General features: G+C 27.9%; 2 protein-coding genes and 1 long non-coding RNA gene across 12 annotated transcripts; 1 reads left to right on the top strand and 2 right to left on the bottom strand.

Moving 5' to 3' along the window:
* The first annotated feature begins 1878 nt into the window (after positions 1 to 1878).
* LOC145964809 (uncharacterized) lies at positions 1879 to 15192 on the top strand. 10 transcript variants are annotated; one of them, XM_083087951.1, is made up of 17 exons: positions 1895 to 3750; positions 4054 to 4670; positions 4823 to 4864; positions 4952 to 5086; positions 5161 to 5631; positions 5718 to 6103; positions 6807 to 6939; positions 7012 to 7834; positions 8082 to 8255; positions 9658 to 10520; positions 11416 to 11601; positions 11681 to 11860; positions 11934 to 12047; positions 12427 to 12687; positions 12773 to 12847; positions 13250 to 13408; positions 13625 to 15192. In XM_083087951.1, the coding sequence occupies exons 10-16, from the start codon at positions 10031 to 10033 to the stop codon at positions 13279 to 13281; spliced, it is 1338 nt and encodes a 445-aa protein (XP_082944077.1). In that variant the 5' UTR covers positions 1895 to 3750; positions 4054 to 4670; positions 4823 to 4864; positions 4952 to 5086; positions 5161 to 5631; positions 5718 to 6103; positions 6807 to 6939; positions 7012 to 7834; positions 8082 to 8255; positions 9658 to 10030; the 3' UTR covers positions 13282 to 13408; positions 13625 to 15192. The 10 variants fall into 10 exon arrangements, with proteins under 10 accessions (XP_082944078.1, XP_082944071.1, XP_082944069.1 ...); XM_083087945.1 differs by lacking the exons at positions 13250 to 13408; positions 13625 to 15192 and having other exon boundaries at positions 1889 to 2301; positions 3153 to 3750; positions 12773 to 12900; XM_083087943.1 differs by lacking the exons at positions 13250 to 13408; positions 13625 to 15192 and having other exon boundaries at positions 1889 to 3277; positions 3687 to 3750; positions 12773 to 12900.
* On the bottom strand, positions 9629 to 11041 carry LOC145964810 (uncharacterized). The gene is made up of 4 exons (XR_014436562.1): positions 10971 to 11041; positions 10272 to 10813; positions 10086 to 10186; positions 9629 to 10012 (listed from the first exon to the last, which is right to left on the bottom strand). It is a non-coding gene; the product is annotated as an uncharacterized LOC145964810 (long non-coding RNA).
* A 3999-nt stretch (positions 15193 to 19191) lies between the features above and the next one.
* On the bottom strand, positions 19192 to 21418 carry LOC145965464 (uncharacterized). The gene is made up of 5 exons (XM_083089024.1): positions 21238 to 21418; positions 20992 to 21150; positions 20627 to 20850; positions 19960 to 20119; positions 19192 to 19721 (listed from the first exon to the last, which is right to left on the bottom strand). The coding sequence occupies exons 1-5, from the start codon at positions 21368 to 21370 to the stop codon at positions 19588 to 19590; spliced, it is 810 nt and encodes a 269-aa protein (XP_082945150.1). The 5' UTR covers positions 21371 to 21418; the 3' UTR covers positions 19192 to 19587.
* Positions 21419 to 21754: the final 336 nt, after the last annotated feature.

Here is a 21754-nt window from a genome sequence, read left to right as displayed (position 1 = left end):
GGGAAATCGAGACGCGTCCGCCCAGCTTGACAGCTGGCTTCCAACTCCATGACAGTCGTTGTTTATAACAACGTCTTGACAACGCGCTCGGAGACGATCTTCCGCCGTCGACGCACTTCCTGCAGAAATAACTCAACGAGTGGCGATTACAACCGCAGGGACGAGACGCGGGGACGCAACAATATATATTTTATTTTGTAATCAGAGAGAGATACCACATAATATATAATTGTATTAATATACAGGGTGTAACTAAAAAAGAGCTCACGGAGCAAATAGCGTTATTCCTGATTAAAAATCGAGTCGAAAACTCCTGCTTATTGGCGCAATTTTACTCAATAATTACCGCTTTATTAATCAGTTCACTAGTACACCCGAAATCAACGTTTTGTGCCATAACTGGTGAGAGCAAATAAATTCGTATTTTACATGAAAGTTTATCTATAAGGGGTTTTTTGCGTCGCTGGTGACGAATCAAGGGTCGAAATTTCAAAATTCAAAATGGCGAATCCAATATGGCGGACTAATTTTATTTCATTATGGAGAAGATCAAATTCGATATGTTCGCGTTTTTCGAGTCTCTTATGATAAATCTATAGACAAAATTGCAAAATTTTAACTGGCAGATCCAATATGGCGGTTTCTAATGATTAACTTTGATATTCCATTATGGAAATATATCACACTCGGTACGTTTTTTGGTCGCAGATAACGGATTAGTTCAAGACATTCAAACTTGAACATATCGAATTCGAATCTTCTCTAATGGAATAACAAATATAATAATAGAATAACAAAATTAATTCATCATACTATATCCACCATTTTGAATTTTAAAATTTCGATCCCAAAATTTGTCATCAGCGACCCGAAAAATGTGGGTGTATCGTTTCATGCAAATCCGTTGAAAATTGGCAAAGTTATTTATAATGGACATACAGGGTAGGGCAAAAGATCCGGAACGGCTAAATATCTCAGAAAATATTAATTTTTTGAAAAAATGGTTTAGACAGAAACAAATGGCTTAAAAAAATCTATTGGCTGATGGTATTTATTTGACCTTGGGATGACCTTGAAAAGCGCGGTCAAGGACACCATAAAAATCTTAAACGGCAACCCCTATTTTTTATTACATATTCTTATAGCTGAGATCGAGAGCTTTCCAAAACACTATAATTAAATATTTTTTCATCAAGTACTTTCCGAGTTACGAGGCTTGAAATAATTTCTTAATTTTACATAAATCGTAAAATATTTGGTAAAATATTCATTTTTCGATTATCTTACCTTAATACTTTTATGTACAAAATAATGAGAGCAATCAATTGGTGTGAAGAAAACACATGGTTTCGAAAAAAAAATATGTAATTTGCAATTAACAATTAAGAATTTGCAAATAAGTACAGGGAAGTACATTCACTTTAATCTTGAAGAAAAATTAGTAGAAAATCTCTTCGATGTTCCATTCGTATCCACTGTGAAGGAATTAGAATTGGATTTTAATACGAATGGATGTAATTTGAATAAGTCAGGTACTGTCCACGTTTGGCCAATTCAATGCAGAATTGTAAATGTGCAACGTACAAAGCCAATAGTTATAGGAATCTATAAAGGTTTACACAAGCCACACGATCCTAATATTTTTTTGAAAAATTTGTTGCAGATATCATTAGAATCATGTTTAGTGGAGGAATTACTTATCGTGGAAATAAAATCCTAATACGTTTGAGAAGTTTCATAGCTGATGCACCAGCCAGAGCTTTCATTTTAAATCAGGTCTAGCCTCGTAGGCGCCCACAGAGTACGAGAGGAGGAGAACATGCCCTCTCTTCTCGCGGTTGCCTCTTCCCGTCTTTTCTTTCAGGTCCCTCGATCCCCTCTATAAGGCTGTCACTCTCGCGCGCTCTTTCTTATTCCACATATTCATCAACACTCTACACTCATTGTCAGCATGTACAGTACGTGCACGCGTCTCGCGCCAGTGGAAGGGGAAGCGGGGAAGCACGAGCTATAGTTTGTGGGCCAGGCCTGTTTTAAATCATCGCAGTCATGTGTCCAGTCAACCTTGTTCTAAGTGCAAAGTTTTTGGTATACATACAGAAGGTCGTATTGTCTTCAGTGGTATTAATCATGCTCTTCGAACTGACGAAGAATATTAGATGCTTAGACGAGGAGCATCACAAAGAGGGTAAAAGGGTTGTCATCACTACCAATGGGTATGGTGTCACAAGTACCTTTCGAATATATGCATCTTATATGTTTTGGGTGTCATGAAAAAACTTTTGTCTGCGTGGATCCATGGTAAATATTCACGACTCTCGAAACTTTCCGGAAGATCTATTTCTATTATATCTGAAAGATTAAAAATTCTTAGAATTTATTGCCCTTCAGATTTCGCAAGACGTTCTATATCTCTCGATACTTTTTCTAAATTTAAAGCAATTGAATTTCGTCAATTTTTGCTGTATACAGATCCAGTTGTATTGTATAATATGTATATTGGACGAACAATTGTATAAACATTTTTTATTTTTACATGCTGCTATTAGAGTTTTGATTTCGAAATCACCATCGAGGCAACATTTAAAATTTGCAGAGTTTGCGCTACAGAAATTTGTTCTCCGTTCTGAAATTCTTTATGGTTCAACTTTTCATACTTATAATGTTCACGGACTTGTTCATCTCACTGACGATGTCAAACGTTTTGGTAGCTTGGATTCATTTTCTGCTTTCCCTTATGAAAGCAACATGTTAATTTTTAGGAAATATTGTAGAAAACCTCTTCAACAGTTTTTTAATAGAATGGCAGAGAAACGGATTCATGGTATAGATCGTAATAATCGTGAATTTGATTCCTCTATTCCTCCTGTATCTCCTATATCGCATAATAATGAGGGTAGTAATCGTCTTCAGTATCGTAAGATTCAATTCAACGAAATATTGCTAAATATAGATGAACGTGACAATTGCTGCATCTTACATGACGGATCAATTTATATCGTCTTTAATATTCTTATGAACAATAATTCTTTTTGTTTAGCTGTAAAAAAATTTTTAGAGATTGATAATTTTTATGATGTCGGAATGGTGTCTTCGATTTTTCGAGTATATAAATGTACAGCGTTAAGCAGTGAATTTTTTCTATTTATTAGGACGAAGTTAATGCAAAATGTTATAGAATGTCTTTTTGGAATTGTACATCGATGGACAATGATGAAGAAAATCATTTGGAAACGTTACAATATGTGGTCGCTGTTATTATACATCATGAGAGGATGTAAGATGTATTTTTGTGAATTTTTCGAATTTTTACTTTTTTAGAAGTTCGAAAATATGCTACTCTCTTCTTTTTTACACATCGTGTTTTATAACACTTTCTTTTTCTTTATTATTTTGGGTCGTCTCTCTTATTTTTACATTCTTTTCAAACATTTACATAAAATATTTGTTAATGGATGTTGTTTTATATACTCGCTATTTTATTGCTTTCGTCTTTCATCTTTTCTGTTTTTCATAAGTAATGTATATTATGTTTGCACGTTTATTATCAATTTTCTTCTAATAGTCTCGCTGTGGGTTTATGTTCAAATATATCTCATCAACTTGTTAATCATCATCATATTGTTAATATTTCAATATTCTATCCTTTTTTTAATTTCTTTTATTTCGTTATATTTAATATCAAGAAATAGGTTCAGTGTAATTTATAAATAGAGCAAAAGGAGATGAGTAAACTATAATGATATAGAGGTAAGAATTATTATATAAAATCATTTTTAATATTATATTAAATAATTATTCAAAACCGATAGAAATCGCATGATTTGTTTTATATTTTAATTTTCTTTTATATCTCAATTATATATAATTTCAATGTTTTTATTTTCTAATTTTCTATCTTTTATAATAAAAAGAAATTATTAATTGTTTAAAAGTTTTTTATTAGGAAAATTATTTATAAAAACTCATTTTTTATTTTCTTTTTTCTGTAGTTACATAAATTTTCTATATATTATGTACTATAAGTTAATATATACTTTTACATTTATACAGGCAGAAATGTCCGAATGACCAAAGCGAGTTATTTCGAAACCGTCGCGGTATAAGACAACATGTTCGGATGAGGCTCATCCTCCAAAACAAGCAAGGATCGCAAGAAGAATCAGCGCTACAGAAATTCAAGAAAACGTCTAACATATCAAGAGGATTATTGCAGAAGAATTCTACTTATTTACATTATAACGATAATAATTCTTTTACACAAGACACTCACACATACATTCAATCACCACAGACGAACATTGAATCACATATAGCAGCCTCTCAATCTGACACGATTTTTTTATCAACCGGTCGAGATCCTACGATTATGCAATCTCAATTAGAAAATGAAACACACACACAATCATACATAAACATGCAACCTTTATACTCATTTTCTCACAACCGCGACATATCACAAACAACACATAATACACTTACACATAATTATAATACATTGCAAACAGAAAACATAAGCTACGCCGATAATTCTTCTACACATTTTCAGGACTATGGAAATTCTGGAACACACACAGTGACTTCGCAAAATTGGTATGTCGGTGGATCGACTGGAGGATCGACGGCACATAGTCATCAACGTAATTTAACGCAAAAAAATCAGATATTCGGTAAATTTATACATATTTATTTATTACTTAATTTAGAAGTTAGCTGCTATAATTAATATATCTATAACAAAAAAATATATTGAAAACATTTGAAAAATGTTCATATTTTTTTATAGAAGCATTAATCTTTAAATGTTATTTAATGTTAACAGGAAACTACAGGAGAGCTTAAATTCCGTACAAACAGAAATGAAGTAAGAGTCATATTTATTTAGATACCAAATCTCTACTAATATGTTTGATAACATTTTCATTGTATTAATTTATCCTTTTATTTGCAGACGAATGAATTCCATTCTGGATAAAATCTGGAAATGCGTTCAAGATCGCCGTCACGCACCACAAAAACCTTCCCATTAGCATCACTTGGAGATATGGCTTTTGAGAGAATCGAGGAAGATGAATATTCCAACGCCGTAAGTGGAAATTGTACTTTTTTATATATTTATAGTCCTTCCAGTATACAACTACATTATTCTTCGATACGTAGGTAAATTATTTCCGTTACATCGGTGGATTTAACTTGAGAGAAGCAATAAACTTTTCCCTGAAGGAAAGTTTAAAGGATTCCATCGCATCATCCTTTACATGGTGGGGCCGTGAAGGACACCGATCGTTATATAATACTCGTCTTATTATGGCGATTTATGATACGAGATAAATATATTTGTGTTTTATGTATAATTATTAATATTATTTCGTGTGTTCTTAACGATAATGCTATTTGTCTTTACTTTTTAGATGAAGTGTGTTAAAACAAGCATTTTAAGAAACCAACACGTTCGGAATTCCAAGTGTAAATGCGGGAAGCCTTGAGAATGTCCAAGGAGAGACATAGGAGCCGTTCGCGAAAGAAGACTGTTCCACGCCCCGGCGGCCCAAGGATCGATCACAATCTGTGGAATGATGAAGCATCGAACGCATCAAGTACAGATCAAGAACCTACCAACGATTAGACAAAGTATATATAATAACTTTCATTTGATTTCTTATTTTAATTCTTTTCTAATTTGATTTGTAACGTCACAAATTTTTATGTACATCCAGTGGAACCATACGAGGAGGACTGCGACGCGACTTGTGGAACCACGACGACCCAGACAGCACAAGATATCCTCAGGATCATCCTGAATATGTCCTGACGCATCCAGGACGTCCCAGGATATTTTTAGGACATTTTAAAATATTATTATTAATACTTTTTATGAAAATTTAATATGCATACATGATTACTTTCAGTTATGTAACATATTTGATATAATTTCGAAATCTTAAGTATTATAATAAAATATAAATGTCCTATAAATGGCCTCTGGATAATCACTGGATGTCTATAGGATATTTACTCTCTTTCATTATATTGGATGTCTTTTGGATTTCCGAAGGACGTCATTTTCAAAGGAAATTGCGGTTACATTTATTGATATATATAGGTAAAATATATATATATATATATATATATATATATATATATATATATGTTGTATTATCTTTTTCAAAACAGAAACTTGTCATTCGTTTATCTATAGTATACGTGATGTAAACTATAGATAAACAAATGACATTTGCGGTAGCGACTGCGTAAACGAATGCACCCTAGTATTCAACCGCGACAACTACATATATTGCGAACATGCCTACTGCTTATGAGTACACCATTATTAGATATCATTCTCGTCGATTATATCACGTGTCTTACAATCCTTTTACAAGTGAGAAAACATTAGGTAAATATTTTCTTTACAACTATAATTAAAATTTATTATTCATATTTGTGTTTTTTGTATTTTACCGAACTATTTGTTCTTGGTGATAAAATAAGAGATGAACAACACTATGTGGTTAACTAACCTAAACATATACATGCTATCCAGCCCCCTGACCCTATCTCTTCTCTAGAAATTGTAAAAAGTCTAGAAGTTCATTATAAATTCATAAAAAATTCATTACTTGCTGTTGCTAAACTCAGCATTTAGCACGCAATTATTAATTATAGTTTAATAAGTTTAATTATTTTTTAATTATTTATTTTTATAATTTTCAAAATTGATATATATATATATGTATCTTAATACAATTATTTTTCTATATTGTTACATATATATGGCTTCATGTTATTGTTTTACGTTGTTTTAGATGAATGCGCTATTAACTATAAGTGAAAAAAACAACATAATTTAGAAGAAAGAATAATTCTTTTAAAAAAAAGTTTTTTGACTCCTTCAAACATCATTTGGACATAATTTGGATAAACATCAGACGAATACAAGTAAGCTGTTATAGATAAATATAATTTTTATATATAAACCCGGTAAGCAAAATGCGCGCAATTTGCCAGCAGATTGGCGACAGATTTCCACAAAAAGTTGCTAGCAGATTGGCATCCGTTATGTCTGCAATAGGCTCACGATTTGCTAGCAAAACCTGCTCACAGAATCTGACAGCAGATTATTAGCAAAAACCGAGCAGGATCTACTAACATCACTTGATGTCAAATTGTCGGCAGAAACCGAGCAGGATCTGCGCGCGCGTAATCTGACGGCAGATTGACAGCAGATCCCGAGCAGAATCTGCAGCTTCTGGTCATTCATATAAATAAGTAATATAAATACAATAAAAATTAATTACTACAGATGTTAAATAAGACTATTATCAGCGAGTTATCGGTTAATTTTCTTCTAATACAGCATATAATATGTAATATGTTATATCCCCAGATAGCACGAATGTCAAAAAGACCTCAATTAGAAATCTTATCAGAGATTGCTCTCCGAGCTCTCAATATGATATCTAATGGATTTCAATTTTAAGAAGTCTATTATAAGATTTCTTTAAAATATCTTGTTTAAGAAATTAATTTTACGAGATCAATAAGAAATCTTTTTTCAGCTGGTCAAATAGATTTCTTAATTAAGACAACAGAACGTGTTCTTGTATCTGATGTCTTTTAGATTTGTTCGCGCGCTTGCGCATTATAAAATATACATGTGCTCCAGACAGTGGCTGCGGTCGGGAAGACGCTCTGAATGCTTTGAAATATCATTCTATCTTTGTTCTGAAACCGGCCCCGCATATCAACACTGACTCCGCGGTGTACTTTATTCTTTGTGCAGCTATAGAAGAATGCATCGTGTTGTCATGTGTGATTGATTTATGATTTATAGGTAAGAGGTTTATGATATAAATATTAATTAAACAATAAATGCTATCAAAGATAAGTACAAAAAATGCACGATGTAATTAAAGTAATGAATATAAATGTTAAACATAATCAAATCCAAAATAATCTATAACCTAACCAAATTTATAATTTTTAATATATTTTTATTATATAATTATATTTATAGTATCGACAAATGGAACAAAATACCTATAATAATATATATGTAATGTATTTATGCACATATGTAGGACATATATAGGACTGGATATTTTCTCAAGAAGAGACTGTTTCACTGGGAATCTTCAACTGTATAGGGAACATATATCTCTTTTATTATAATATAAACTTGAAGAAAATCTATTGATCTAATTAAAACTTTCGAGACTAACGTCACCACATCTTCTGATAATACACATATACAGGTGAGAATTTGATAATTTAATTTTTTCTGCAGATTAATTTTAATATTACTTTGCAATAAATTTTTTAAGTAGAATTGCTGTAATGTAAAAATAAGCAACACAAAAAGTAACAGTAACATATATAACATCAATATTATATAATTTCCTACTTATAACAATGTAACTGTTACGTACAAGGCATTTTTATTATTGCATGTTACATTGTTAAATGAGAAATAATATTATATACTGTTATGTTTTGTTTATTGGGAATAATCATTCTCTTCATTTTTTCGTTCCATTATAATCTTTTTAATAATTTTTTAATAATAAAGGATAAAGTAATAATTAAATATTCTTACATATAAAAAAAATATATACAAAAAGTTGAATATTCTTATTGGAACGTTAAAATTTATAGTAATTTGTGTACGTCGCTAATTCTAACTAAAAATCCTAAATAACATTCATTTTATAAAATTTTAAAAGGAGAAACTTTATTTAACATTATATTTAAAAGAATCAAAACCATATCAATTCCAAAACCTTTTTTAAAAATTAAATATAAAAGTATGACAATTGGGTTTACAGTTAAAAAAACATGTACTCGTTAAAGATTGAATTTATTTAACAAAAGTTTTTAATAACAAAAATATAAAGAGGAATTAAATAATTTTATTAAATTTTTTTGTTACCATTTTTTAAAAATATTAATTATGTTTTTCAGAATGTTGTTTTAAGAACATTAGAAATTGATTCTAATTTTGATTAATAGGACTTATGGTCAGTTTCTTCAACGTTGGATAACTTCCAGATAAATTATATCTTTGTCTCTTTTCAGATAGACGTTCTTAAAAAGAAACAAAGATATAGTTTAACCGGAGGATAAAATTATCCGATGGTTAAAAAAACTGACTATATCAGATTAATTAAATTAATAAGTCTCATTTATTAGGTTAATTATAAAAATAAAATATTTAGACGTAAAAATGCCCAAATTGAAAAAATTGCGGGACCTTTCGCGAAGTCAACAAAATCGCCGTCTCAAAAATTTTTTAATTTTGAATAAAGATTGCGGAGATTTGAAAATATCAACTCGATTAAAAAATGATGTAAATTTATCTACAATTATGAATCGGAAAGAAGTTTTACATCAAGTTGTAGATATAAATGAAGATTATGAAGAAATTTTACATGATGAAAAGAGTGAGTCTATAAAAAATGAATCATTACAAAATGTTTTAAAACAATATAATTCAACAAATAATTGTAGAAAATTTATCAATAATAACGTTGATGATGATTGTGAAAAATGTAACAAAATGTGGCATGCAATGAATATTTTACGTGAAAAAATTTCCATATGGGCAATCACATATAATTTGCCACATAATGCAGTCAATGCCTTATTACATTTATTCAGAGAAGCAGGTGTAAATGGATTTCCATTAGATGCACGTACACTTTTACGTACACCAAGAATAACTGAATTAACAAAAACACATTCAGGAGAATATTTGCACTATGGTCTTGAGCATGCATTAAAACAACAGCTTCAACTTCTATCTAATACTGATATTGAACAAAATTTACAATTAAATCTTCATGTGGATGGTCTACCAATCTCAAAAAGTTCTCAAAGCGTATTATGGACGCTTTTAGGACAGATTGCTCATTCAAATTGTCTACAACCATTTGTAATTGGAATATTTCATGGCTACTGTAAACCTTCACAACCCGAAGAAATACTTAATGAATTTTGTGCCGAATATTTACATCTAAAACAGAATGGTTTTATGTATCAACAAAAAAAATACATGATATCTATTAGAGCTGTATTATGTGATGCACCTGCGAGAGCTTTTGTTACTGGCATTGTTGGGCATAATGGATTTTTTGCATGTACCAAATGCGAAGTAGAAGGTGATTATGGTAATAATAAAATGGCTTTTCTGAAAGAAGATGCACAATTAAGAACAGATGAAAGCTTTAAAAATCGAATCAATGCTGAATATCATAAACGTCAAGACAAAACACCTTTTGAACTTATATCTGTATCAATGGTGTCTCATTTCCCATTGGACTATATGCACCTCGTATGTCTAGGAATAGCAAAAAAGATATTAGCACTTTGTATTAATGGTTGTAAGACTGTAAAGTTTTCAACTGCAGTTAAAAATAAATTATCAGAAGATTTGATATCTGTAGCAAAATGGATTCCACTAGAATTTGCAAGAAAAGTGAGAAGTTTGGATGAGTTTTGCAGGTGGAAAGCTACTGAACATCGTACGTTTTTATTATATGTAGGTCCGATTGTTTTACAACGATATTTACCAGAAGCAAATATGAAACATTATAATTCTTTGCATTGTGCAATACGTATCTTATGCGATCCAATTGATTATAAATATAACAATGAATATGCGTATAACTTATTGCTACATTTTGTTCAAGTTTTTAAAATACTTTATGGACCGTATAATGTATCCTATAATATTCATAATGCCATTCATCTTCCAAGTGATGCAATGAAGTTTGGACCATTAGACACATTCAGTTGTTTTCCTTTCGAAAATTATCTAAAGAATATTAAACATTTATTACGAAAAAGTGATAAACCATTGTCACAATTACGTAAACGATTAGATGAAATGGCAAATTTTAATGTCACAAAAGTAGAAATTAATTCAAATGATTTATTTCCGTTACTATTAAATTCAAATAAAAAACAGCTACCTATGGGTGTTTCTGCGTCCCATGATAAAATAAAATTTAAAAATTTTACATTATCATGTAAACGAAACTCAGATTGCTGTTGTTACTTAAGCGATGGATCCATTTGTAGTTTGTTATATCGGTAAAAAAAATAATCATCCTGTAATCCTCGGAATTACTTTGAAAGATCCACAGTTTTTATCTAATTATCCCTGTAATTCATTAGACCTAAAAATCTGTTGTGGTAATAAATGGTCAAAATTAAAAGAATTTAAAGCCACTGAAATTACTAACAAAGCTGTTAGATTATTTTTTGGAGATACTAATTATTTTTTCCCTATGCTTCATACAAGTAAATGACGTCAGTTTACAAGTAATCACATTTTTTCTTATTGAAAATTGTAATAAAAGTAGTATTTGTATATAATATTATATATAATCTAATTAAACATTATTTTACATTCAGATATGTATTTCGTTGCTTTTTCAAACGACTGGTGTGCTACTGTACCAGCATGTTGGTTAAATATAAAGATCAAGAAATTAAGATGGCCACCGAAAAATAATAATGTCACCATTGAATGTAAAAAAGCATCAGAACCAAAAGAAAATTGGAACACAATAAAGTACAACAGACTATTAGGACCGTTTGGTAAATTCAATTAATGATAAGTAACTGGTTATCTTAAACATTTTTTACTGTGATTATTATTAAAATTATTTTATTCAAGGTACTTATAATGAAGCCAGAGCTGTAGAAATTTCAGTGGCAGATATTTCTACTAACGATGAAGAGGCACTGGTAGACATTATTAGTAACTCTCAGAAACTTCCAAAGAAACGTATTATTAAAAAACCGGCATATTTACATTCATCTACTGACGAGAAAGATAATGATGACGAATCGATACGTAAGTATTAGTTTATATTTTCTCCAACAACACAATACTAATAAAATTAAAGTTTATAATGTTTATATAACAGTCAAAAATAGTATTAAGACGAATGCTGCGCCTGTAATAGCGAATCCACCAAAAACCTATAAATCGCATGTTAATAACAAAAAAATAGAAACTTCAACAGAAACAAAAAAAAAAGGTACAAATAATTCTTTATATTTAATATAACTTCATTATACTTAAAAATGTATATAAATTAAAAGATAATTCCCTAATTAAAAAGAATTCTTAATATTAATTCTTAATATTTATAAAAAAAGTTTCAATTTACATATAAATTTAATAAGTTTTTAAGATAATAGTTTCGTTTTGATTTAGTTTCTTGTACGATTTTTGATTGAGACGCTACATTAATATTAATATTATACAGAAAATACAAAATAATTGTCTTGTATTAATTTATCTTAATCTTTTAGTATTAATTTTTTATATCAAAATTGATCATTTCTTTGTGTATTCCCTAAATTGTGAAGCTTTTATTGATGTCTTTAACATTTTTGTTCTAATTATTTTAATAGATTTAACAAAGTCTTGCAGCTATGAAAATGCTCAAAAAGATAAGCAAAATAATGATAACAACAATAATGATTTTTCTAATGAATCATTTGAAAATGATGAATCATTACCCTTGGATTATGGAGATTATTTGGCAGATTATTCTTTCAAACCAATAAAAGAAATAAAAACAACTGTTAAACCTGTTCATGAACATATTGACAAAAATTTGAAATTTCAAGAACATGTAAACATGAAAGAAAATTTACAATTGAAAAATGTTGGTAAGTTTCGAAAAAAAAACATAGAACATAAATTTACTCTATTATTATGTAACATTTGTTCAGAATATCCAATTTTTTTCTTTAGATTCACATCGCTCACATAATCAAGATCTGTCAATTTTACATAATAAGCCTAAAATTCTCAGTGTAATTAATACAAGTAAGTTTTGTTGTGCATTCACAGCATGTACTGCATAAAAAAGTTTTAATTACAAATATTAATTTTTAATTTATTTTAAATATGCTTTATAAAAGCATTATTTCAATATTATTTCAAGAATGTTGATTAAGATCTAATTAAAAAATTGTAAAAATAGTTGAGTACAGAAATTTTTTATTTACTACGCTGTTTGAAGTTGATTTGAAAAAATTCAAACATTAGTTCTTTTTATTTAAATTTAATTTTTATTTTATTAACAATAAACTGAACTTTTCATTAAACCATTATTTTATAAAAGATTTAATCGAATTCTAAATTATAAATGTGATATTATATGTATGTATAAGCGAAATTATATTATTTATCTTAAGTTAATGAATCTTATTGTTTTGGTTTAAATAGATATACCAATAGGAATTGCAACATCTGCATAAAAAGAACAGGAAGAAACTCATTTTCAAGATTCTAATTTTTCTGACAATGAGCAAATATGTACTAATGCTTTAATTAATGATGATACAAAGGAGTCCTCTACGCATCAACATCATACGTACTGTTGTAGTAAGTACAGTACAGTAAATAAGCTTGCTATACTGAATAAATACATTTTTAAATACATTTTTTAAATAAATACATTTATAGAGCTAAATACATTTTTTACTCAATTTTTTGGTAACTTTTTGAGAGAAGGAAAAATGGTTTAAATTTAATTGAGTTGTATAAATTCAATTAAAATATAATAATGTCAACTGACTAACATTACGTTTCTTTTTGCAGAAGCATGTCGTCATAATCTACAAGTTATTTTGCATAAGATAAATACAATTCCCAGGTAGCAAGCACACGTCATTTTGACGTCCCAAATTGGTCATTTACTGACTACTTTTGACGTCATGACTTGACGTTTTTATGACGTAAAAATGACGGTCTAATGTCACAGACTGTTGACGTCACGAAAAGAACCACATTTTGACGTCATTTCATGACGTCTTTTCTGATTAATATAATGACGTTATTAAGACGTTCTTAGGCCCTGCGCACAATAGAAAAATTAGAAATAAATATTAAATATATTAGGAATAATAATTATTTTAAAATAATTATTATTTCTAATATTTAATATTTATTCCTAATATCTTTTTTATAGTGCGCAGAGTTTTAATATAGTTATCAATTAATGGGTACGGGCGCGCGCGCCCACACACACACACACACACACACACACACACACACCGCACACATATACAGGGTGTCCGGTGTATCAGGTGACCAAAAAAAAACTCTTGTAGCTTACCTTTTCAAAACATGGAAGTACAACATATATTAAAGTATTTTTTCATTGAGTACTTTTCGAGTTATAAGGCTTGAAATAATTGCCTTAATTTTACATAAACTATAAAATATGTAGTAAAATTTTCATTTTCCGATTATCTTACTTTAATACTTTTATGTACAAAATAATGAGAGGAATTAATTGGTGTAAAGAAAACACATAATTGTTTCGAAAAAAATATGTAATTTGCAATTAACAATTAGATTTTTTTTTTTTGAAACAATTATGTGTTTTCTTTACACCAATTGATTCCTTTCATTATTTTGTACATAAAAGTATTAAAGTAAGATAATCGAAAATGAATATTTTAATAGATATTTTATGGTTTATGTAAAATTAAGGCAATTATTTTGAGCCTCATAACTTGAAAAGTACTCAATGAAAAAATACTTCAATATAGTGTTTTGAAAAGCCCTCGAGGTAAGCTACAAGAGTTTTTTTTGGTTACCTGATACACTGGACACCCTGTATATAAAACTTGGATGAAATATGTAAATATATGTATATATAAATTTTTTATTATTATTATCACATTTTAATATAAACAAAAATTTATTAATATATTATACTGATATAATTATTAACTTAAAAATAAATTGTAAACTTATTATAATAACTATAATATAAAAACTTGTTATTAAATTTTACAATTATAATGTATATTTGTAATTATTAATAGTCATGTTAAATTGCACAATATGCATTGCACAATATGCATTATGATTGTTTAATATGCACTATGATTGTTTAAATTATTTTAAATAAGTATTCATAAATATTAAATTAAAAATTAATAATAAAAAAATATTAATCAATGTGTATGATTGGAAAACAAACATAAGTATTATCATTAATATAAGGTACTACAATACATTTGCTGCTAATGAGACTAATAGGCCATATTTTGAGATTACTGAAATTTTTGAGAATATATATATTAAGTAGAGATGAGTCGCACGGATATAAATATAATGGTGATTGTTTAATAAAATGTTTTCCAATAATAAAAATATCACCTTTTGTTGTTTCTACAATATTATGTATTTCTATTACTTCTGTGTTGTCTCTTAAATTACAATAACTGTCTGCAATGCTGTAGCGATTGATAGAAAATGACAAATTTGTAAAACTGATTTTTTTATATTGTTTGTACCATTGACAAGAACTATAATTTAATAAAGGTCCATTTTTATGTTCCATGTCAACAAAATATTTAGCTTTGACTTCTTTTAAGTTACATTTATTTATTTCTAAGAAACAAGAATTTATTTCTTGAACTCGACGATGTAATTGCTGTAATGGATTACTAGAAGATCTTATTAATTTTTTTAAATGACCTAGATAATTTTCAAACGGAAACGCAGAATATTCATCTAAAGGACCATAAATTTCTACGTCGTCGCATATATGTGTTAAGAGATGAATATTGTAAACAGCAAATTCCAGACCGTACAATTTACTTTTGCAATGATTGATAAAAGCTAGTAGGCATTCTCGTGCAAATGGAATTCCAAAATCATTTATATGTTTTTGTGATATTAATATGGAAATAGCAACATGCAATAATAGAAAATTTTTATAAATAGCTTTGTCTACAATATCTTTTAAAACTAAAGGACCGATGTAAATCAAAAAAGTTCTAAACTCTGTGGCTTTCCAATACGCTAACTCATTTAAGGACCGAGGTTTTCTATTAAACTCCAATGGAATAAATGGCCGTAAATTAATGAGACGTTGTGAGAGAATTTGTACCTTTCTGTTAGGTAATCTAACGTTTAATGGACCTCCAACCCATGTATTTAATAACTTTCTCATTACGCCTAAGCAAATGTTATGCATGTAGTCTGTGGGAAAAGATGTTATTAAATCTATAGGTAAATCTATTAAAGGAGATAAGCCATGATGGTGGTCATCATCTATCTGTTTCCTAAAAGAATCATCTGTGCGCTTTTGAGCTGTTTCACTTGTAAAAACAACTTTATTTTTATAATATTCTCCAGGTTCGATACATTTATCACATGAAGAATACCCCGAATGTGTCTTTGTACATTTTAGAAAAGCACGAGCAGGAGCATCGCATATAAAACTATGGATTTCTATTTTAAAGTGATTCCCATTAAAATCAAATCCATTTTTTAATAAATCATTTAATTCATCTATAAAATTCCTTAGAAAAAGATTTAAAGGTTTAGGCTTTGACGTGCCACAAAAAATTGAAATAATAAATGGAATACTACGAAAATTTTTAATAAGTCCGAGAATAGGCCATAGTTGTAATTTGTTACTTTTAAACAATGGGATACCATCTACATTAAAACAGATTTTTAATGTTTCACCAGGTTCTAAACATTCTTGGGTATACTTTTGTGACAATACATTTTTCAAAGCTATGTTCAAACCTAAATAACAAAATTCTCCAGTTTCTAATTTATTAATTCGTGTAAAACTTGGAGTGTTCAATAAGGTACGAGAATCTAATGGTAATTCAGGGTGATAGGGGGAAAGTATGTGCAAAAGATCTGTTAGAGCTAAATGTGATATGTGTCTTTCAGTGGCCCATTTCATTAATTCATACATAAAATTACTCTGATTATCTAAGCTACTGTTTATATTTGTGTCAGAAGAATTATTTATTACCTTATTAGAAAAATCAGATACGGCATTAATAGTTAAATAGTTATCATTTTGAAAATTTGAAGAGACAATTACATTTTCAAAATTTTCATTATTGCTCGTTTTATTATTAGTATTCCTATTAGTATCTAAATCACTTAATGATCCATTATATATTTCGTTTGATAGATTCAAATTATTACAAGGTATTCTATTAGAAACATTAGCAGCAAATATTTTGTTTACAGCTTGCGTTACTCTTCGATATTGTTGGCGCCGTCCAACAAATTCTTTACGTTTACGTCTAGTTTTTAACATAATGATAAATTTTGCAAATAAACGAAAACAAAAGATATAATATTTTGATAACTAATTATTAAAGTGAATAATGCAAACTTAAAACGTGAAATTAATAAAATTAATATTAATTTATCAATAGACAAAATAAAAATAAAAAATAATACATACGTGTAGAATATAATACAATATTTATAACTTTTCTCGATTTCTTTTCAAACTTTCCTTTAATCTATCAGAAGCATGTTTTAACCAAGTTTTGATTGCATCTTCCCAGCAAACACATTTTTATAACTATGTTATAACGATTACTTAACTCAATGTAACCGAATATAACAAGTTATATAACGAGATTGTAACATGCAATATGCTTGTTCCTTGTAATTTCCCACTCAAGGAAGTAACAATGTTATGTAACAAATATACATTTAATTGTGACAATTATATAAACGTAATATTATCGATACATTTAGAATATAAGTGTAATAAAATTAATATATAATATGTTACTGCTATATTACTTTAATATTTACATAGTTGTTATATAAATATTACATCATAATTTTCAAATCTTTTTGAACACACATACACACATGCACGCACGCACGCACACACACACACACACACACACATAAAGATTTGAAATTATGATGTAACAATATGTAAATATTAAAATAGTAGAAGAGTTACATATTATATATATATATATATATATATATATATATATATATATATATATATTAATTTTATTATACAATTAATGTATCAGTAATATTATTTCTTATGTAATTACAATTAAATGTGTATACATATACATACATACAGGGTGTTTCATTTTAATCCGACCAGTCGAATATCTCGAAAACCAAGCCCGGGAGAGAAAAATATTTCAGACAAAAGTTGTTTGGTTTCGAGGGGGCCATAAGATGGTATCATTGGTTTGACCTTGAAGAGTCATTTGAAGGTCACGTGAAGGTCACTTCAATTTTTTTAAATGGAACACCCTATATATTTTTGCACACTCTTGTAGCTTATCTCGAGAGCTTTCCAAAACACTATCATTAAGTACCTTTTCGTTAAGTACTTTTTGAGTTATGAGGGTTGAAATAATTTCTTAATTTTACATAAACCGTAAAATATCTTGTAAAATATTCACTTTTCGATTATCTTACCTTAATACTTTTATGTACAAAATAATGAGAGGAATCAATTGGTGTAAAAAAAACACATAGTTGTTTTTAAGAAAAAATATGGAATTGTTAATTGCAAATTACATATTTTTTCTTCAAGACAACTATGTGTTTTCTTTATACCAATTGATTCCTCTCATTATTTTGTACGTAAAAGTATTAAGGTAAGATAATCGAAAAATGAATATTTTACTACATATTTTACGGTTTATGTAGAATTAAGAAATTATTTCAAGCCTCATAACTCAAAAAGTACTTAACGAAAAGGTACTTAATTATAGTGTTTTGGAAAGCTCTCGATGTCAGCTACAAGAATGTGCAAAAATATATAGGGTATTCCATTTAAGAAATTTAAGGTGACCTTTATGTGACCTTCAAATGACTGTTCAAGGTCAAATCATTGTCACCATCTTATGGCCCCCTCGAAACCAAACAACTTTTGTCTGAAATATTTTTCTCTCCCGGGCTTGGTTTTCGAGATATTCGACTGGTCGGATTAAAATGAAACACCCTGTATATTGCACATTTAGAAAAAAGTTGGAATAACTCAATAAATGCAAATTTAATAGGAAAGCCATGTTTATATTGTGTACGCTATATTTGTATTCAGATTCTACATTAAAAGAAATTTCGAACATTTTTTAATACCACGATTTTCTTCTAAATGTGCGATATACATTTAGAAGAAAATCGTGTATACATATATATATATATATATAAATACATAATTTTGTTATAACTTTTTAATTTCCGTAAATGTATAAAAGATTGTGTATTAAGATATTATTATAAATCGATCTTAAATTGACTTATTTATAGTAAGATTATTATATAGTTAATAGGTTGTTATTTTTACTTGGATATTTTATAATTTTCAATCGGAATAGACGAAATAATAAAACTTCTCTAAATTGCTATATTAGTATTATTATTATTATTAATATTTTGTGGATTACTGAACAATTGTACGTACGCAAAAACATAAAATTTATAAAATAAACAATACTTTATGAGTTCATACAACAATTATAATATAACGTATATATTTATATATTAACATATATGTTATATAAATATTTCTCAACAAAGTATAAATCAATGTTGTCGATTATTAAATCGTGGCCATTAAATCACACATTGTATGATTAAGCACTATGAAAATAAAGACTTCAAAACTGTATAATTATTATAATTGATCACATACATTTTGAAATATAAGCTAATAAAAATAAAATAATAAAGTCAATCATAAACAAATAATTATCTTCTCGTTTTTCTTTCCATATGTTATTATGTGTGATTTTGTCTCACTTATTATTGTTATGTAGATCTCTTTTTTTTTCTTCTCGTATTGCTCGTTGCTTGGCAAATCTGAACCATTCCGCAGAAGTTATATCAAATTCGGCTTCAGTTAAACCTGAATGTACAGAACATATGACATCTGCAAATTAAATTATAACTTTATTAATAATATTAGTGCGTGCATGTGTGTGTGTGTGTGTGTGTGTGTGTGTGTGTGTGTGTGTGTGTGTGTGCGCGCGCGCGCGCACAGGTTTGTAGTAAGAAAATTACTTTAAATAATTAATAGTAGCTAATAATAAAAAAATATATATATATTTTTCTTTAATTTAAGGCATAAAATTTAAGAAAACAGTTAAATAAACTTTTAAAATACTCACCACGTATAATCTTAATAAATGTTAAATTACATATTTTATAATTTGAGCGAATGCCTTTCCAAGAACAGTTTTTAGCACATGTATTACTAATTGTTCGTTCTAAGACACGATGAATGCAAATTCGTGGTGTGTTACCTCCAATTTTTAAAATCAATTTTTTCTAAAATTAACAATAAGTTTATATAAATATATCATAAAAACATGTACTATTTATTCGTATCAGCTGTAAATTCATAAAAAAGAAGTAGCTAATAATATATATTGAAAAAATTTTTTGTAGAATAGAATATAATTGTAGCATAGAATAAGAATGGTTTTATGTAGAAAATAAGAAAAAAATTTATAAAAAGTTTTATAGAAAATGTTTGGATATAAATTGTTTGATTTATAGAATCAATATTAAATCTTTTGCAGTGAATGCAATTAATGGAATGAATAATATAAATATAAATCTTATAAGAATGTAAATAATATAAATATAATATAAATAATATAACTAATATAAATAATATAATTTATAAATATTATAAAAATGGTTTACTTTTTGAAAATGATATAAATAATACAAAAACCGCATTTATATCTTTTTTTTAATGTAAATAATATAATTAATAATTTAGATCTATATATAGATTTAAATAGTTACAAATGAAAAATGATAACTTACAAATTGCGATGCAGCAATGTTATTTGAATTAATTAAATCATCAAATTCTTTTATGGATTCTATTGTTTGGATTGGCAATAATGGTGTTATAATAACCATATCATTTTCTGTAAGTTCTGTATTATTATTATTTTGACAGGATTCCAATTTAGCCAATCTTTTCGATATATTTGTTAGCTCGAAATTGGTTGTAACATTTGCCCGTATAATTTTGTTTAAGCTTGCTGCAATTAAAAAGAAGCGTACAGCACGTACATATTTCATATATGATTATATAAATATTGCATAATTGACATTGATAAATAACAAATTGATAATTAACAAATTTTCAAAACATATAAAATAGATATAATAATTTATTATACTTTCTATTCGTTCCAAAATATTGTAGACATCTTTTGTTGATGGAATCTCTAAAACAGGAATATTCTCAATAATCATAACGGTAACAGATGATGACGACTTATCAGGATATAAACTTTCCTTAAATTTTGTTTTTCCATTAGAATTACATTTGTTGATATCTGCAGATTACAATAATCTGTTTTAATATCTTAAACATTTATATAATTATACATTTATACGAACAAAATTATAACATATAAACGTACTTGTATATGATGGAGAAATTTCAATTTCAGGATTTTTAGAAGTAGAAAAATGTAGATTTTTTTCGATACTGTAGGTACTAACAGATTGGCATAAGTTATCTATTTTTTCTGTATTTTCAGTATATACAGGCATAGGATTAAAAGGAGAACGATTAATATCTGTAAACAAAGTAAATCATAAAAAATAAATAACCATCTTAAATATTCAGCATACTATATGCGCAATACCACGTCAAATCAATAAGAAATGTCCTCGTATTTTTTAAATTGAACGAAGTTTTCTTTAGATGAAATGTATATAAAATAAGGAGATACGTTTTTTATTCGTTTGAAATAGGTTTTTGCAGAAATTAGGAACAAAATTTTCGTAAAAAATGAAAATGTCAATTTTAAAAATTAATATCTCTGGTTATATTTGTTATATTTTATTTATAACTTTTGCAAAAAATATTTCAAACAAATAAAAAAATATGTATCTTCTTATTTTATATATATTACATATGAAAATGTTACGTTC

This window comes from Camponotus vicinus, unplaced genomic scaffold, assembly GCF_025532165.1.
Source record: "Camponotus vicinus isolate PSW18456_S1 unplaced genomic scaffold, iyCamVici1.0 SCAF_14, whole genome shotgun sequence".
In the NCBI taxonomy this organism is placed as follows: Eukaryota; Metazoa; Arthropoda; class Insecta; order Hymenoptera; family Formicidae; genus Camponotus; species Camponotus vicinus.
Note: the sequence above shows the minus strand (reverse complement) of the source record. Positions and strands in the feature narration are given on the sequence as shown.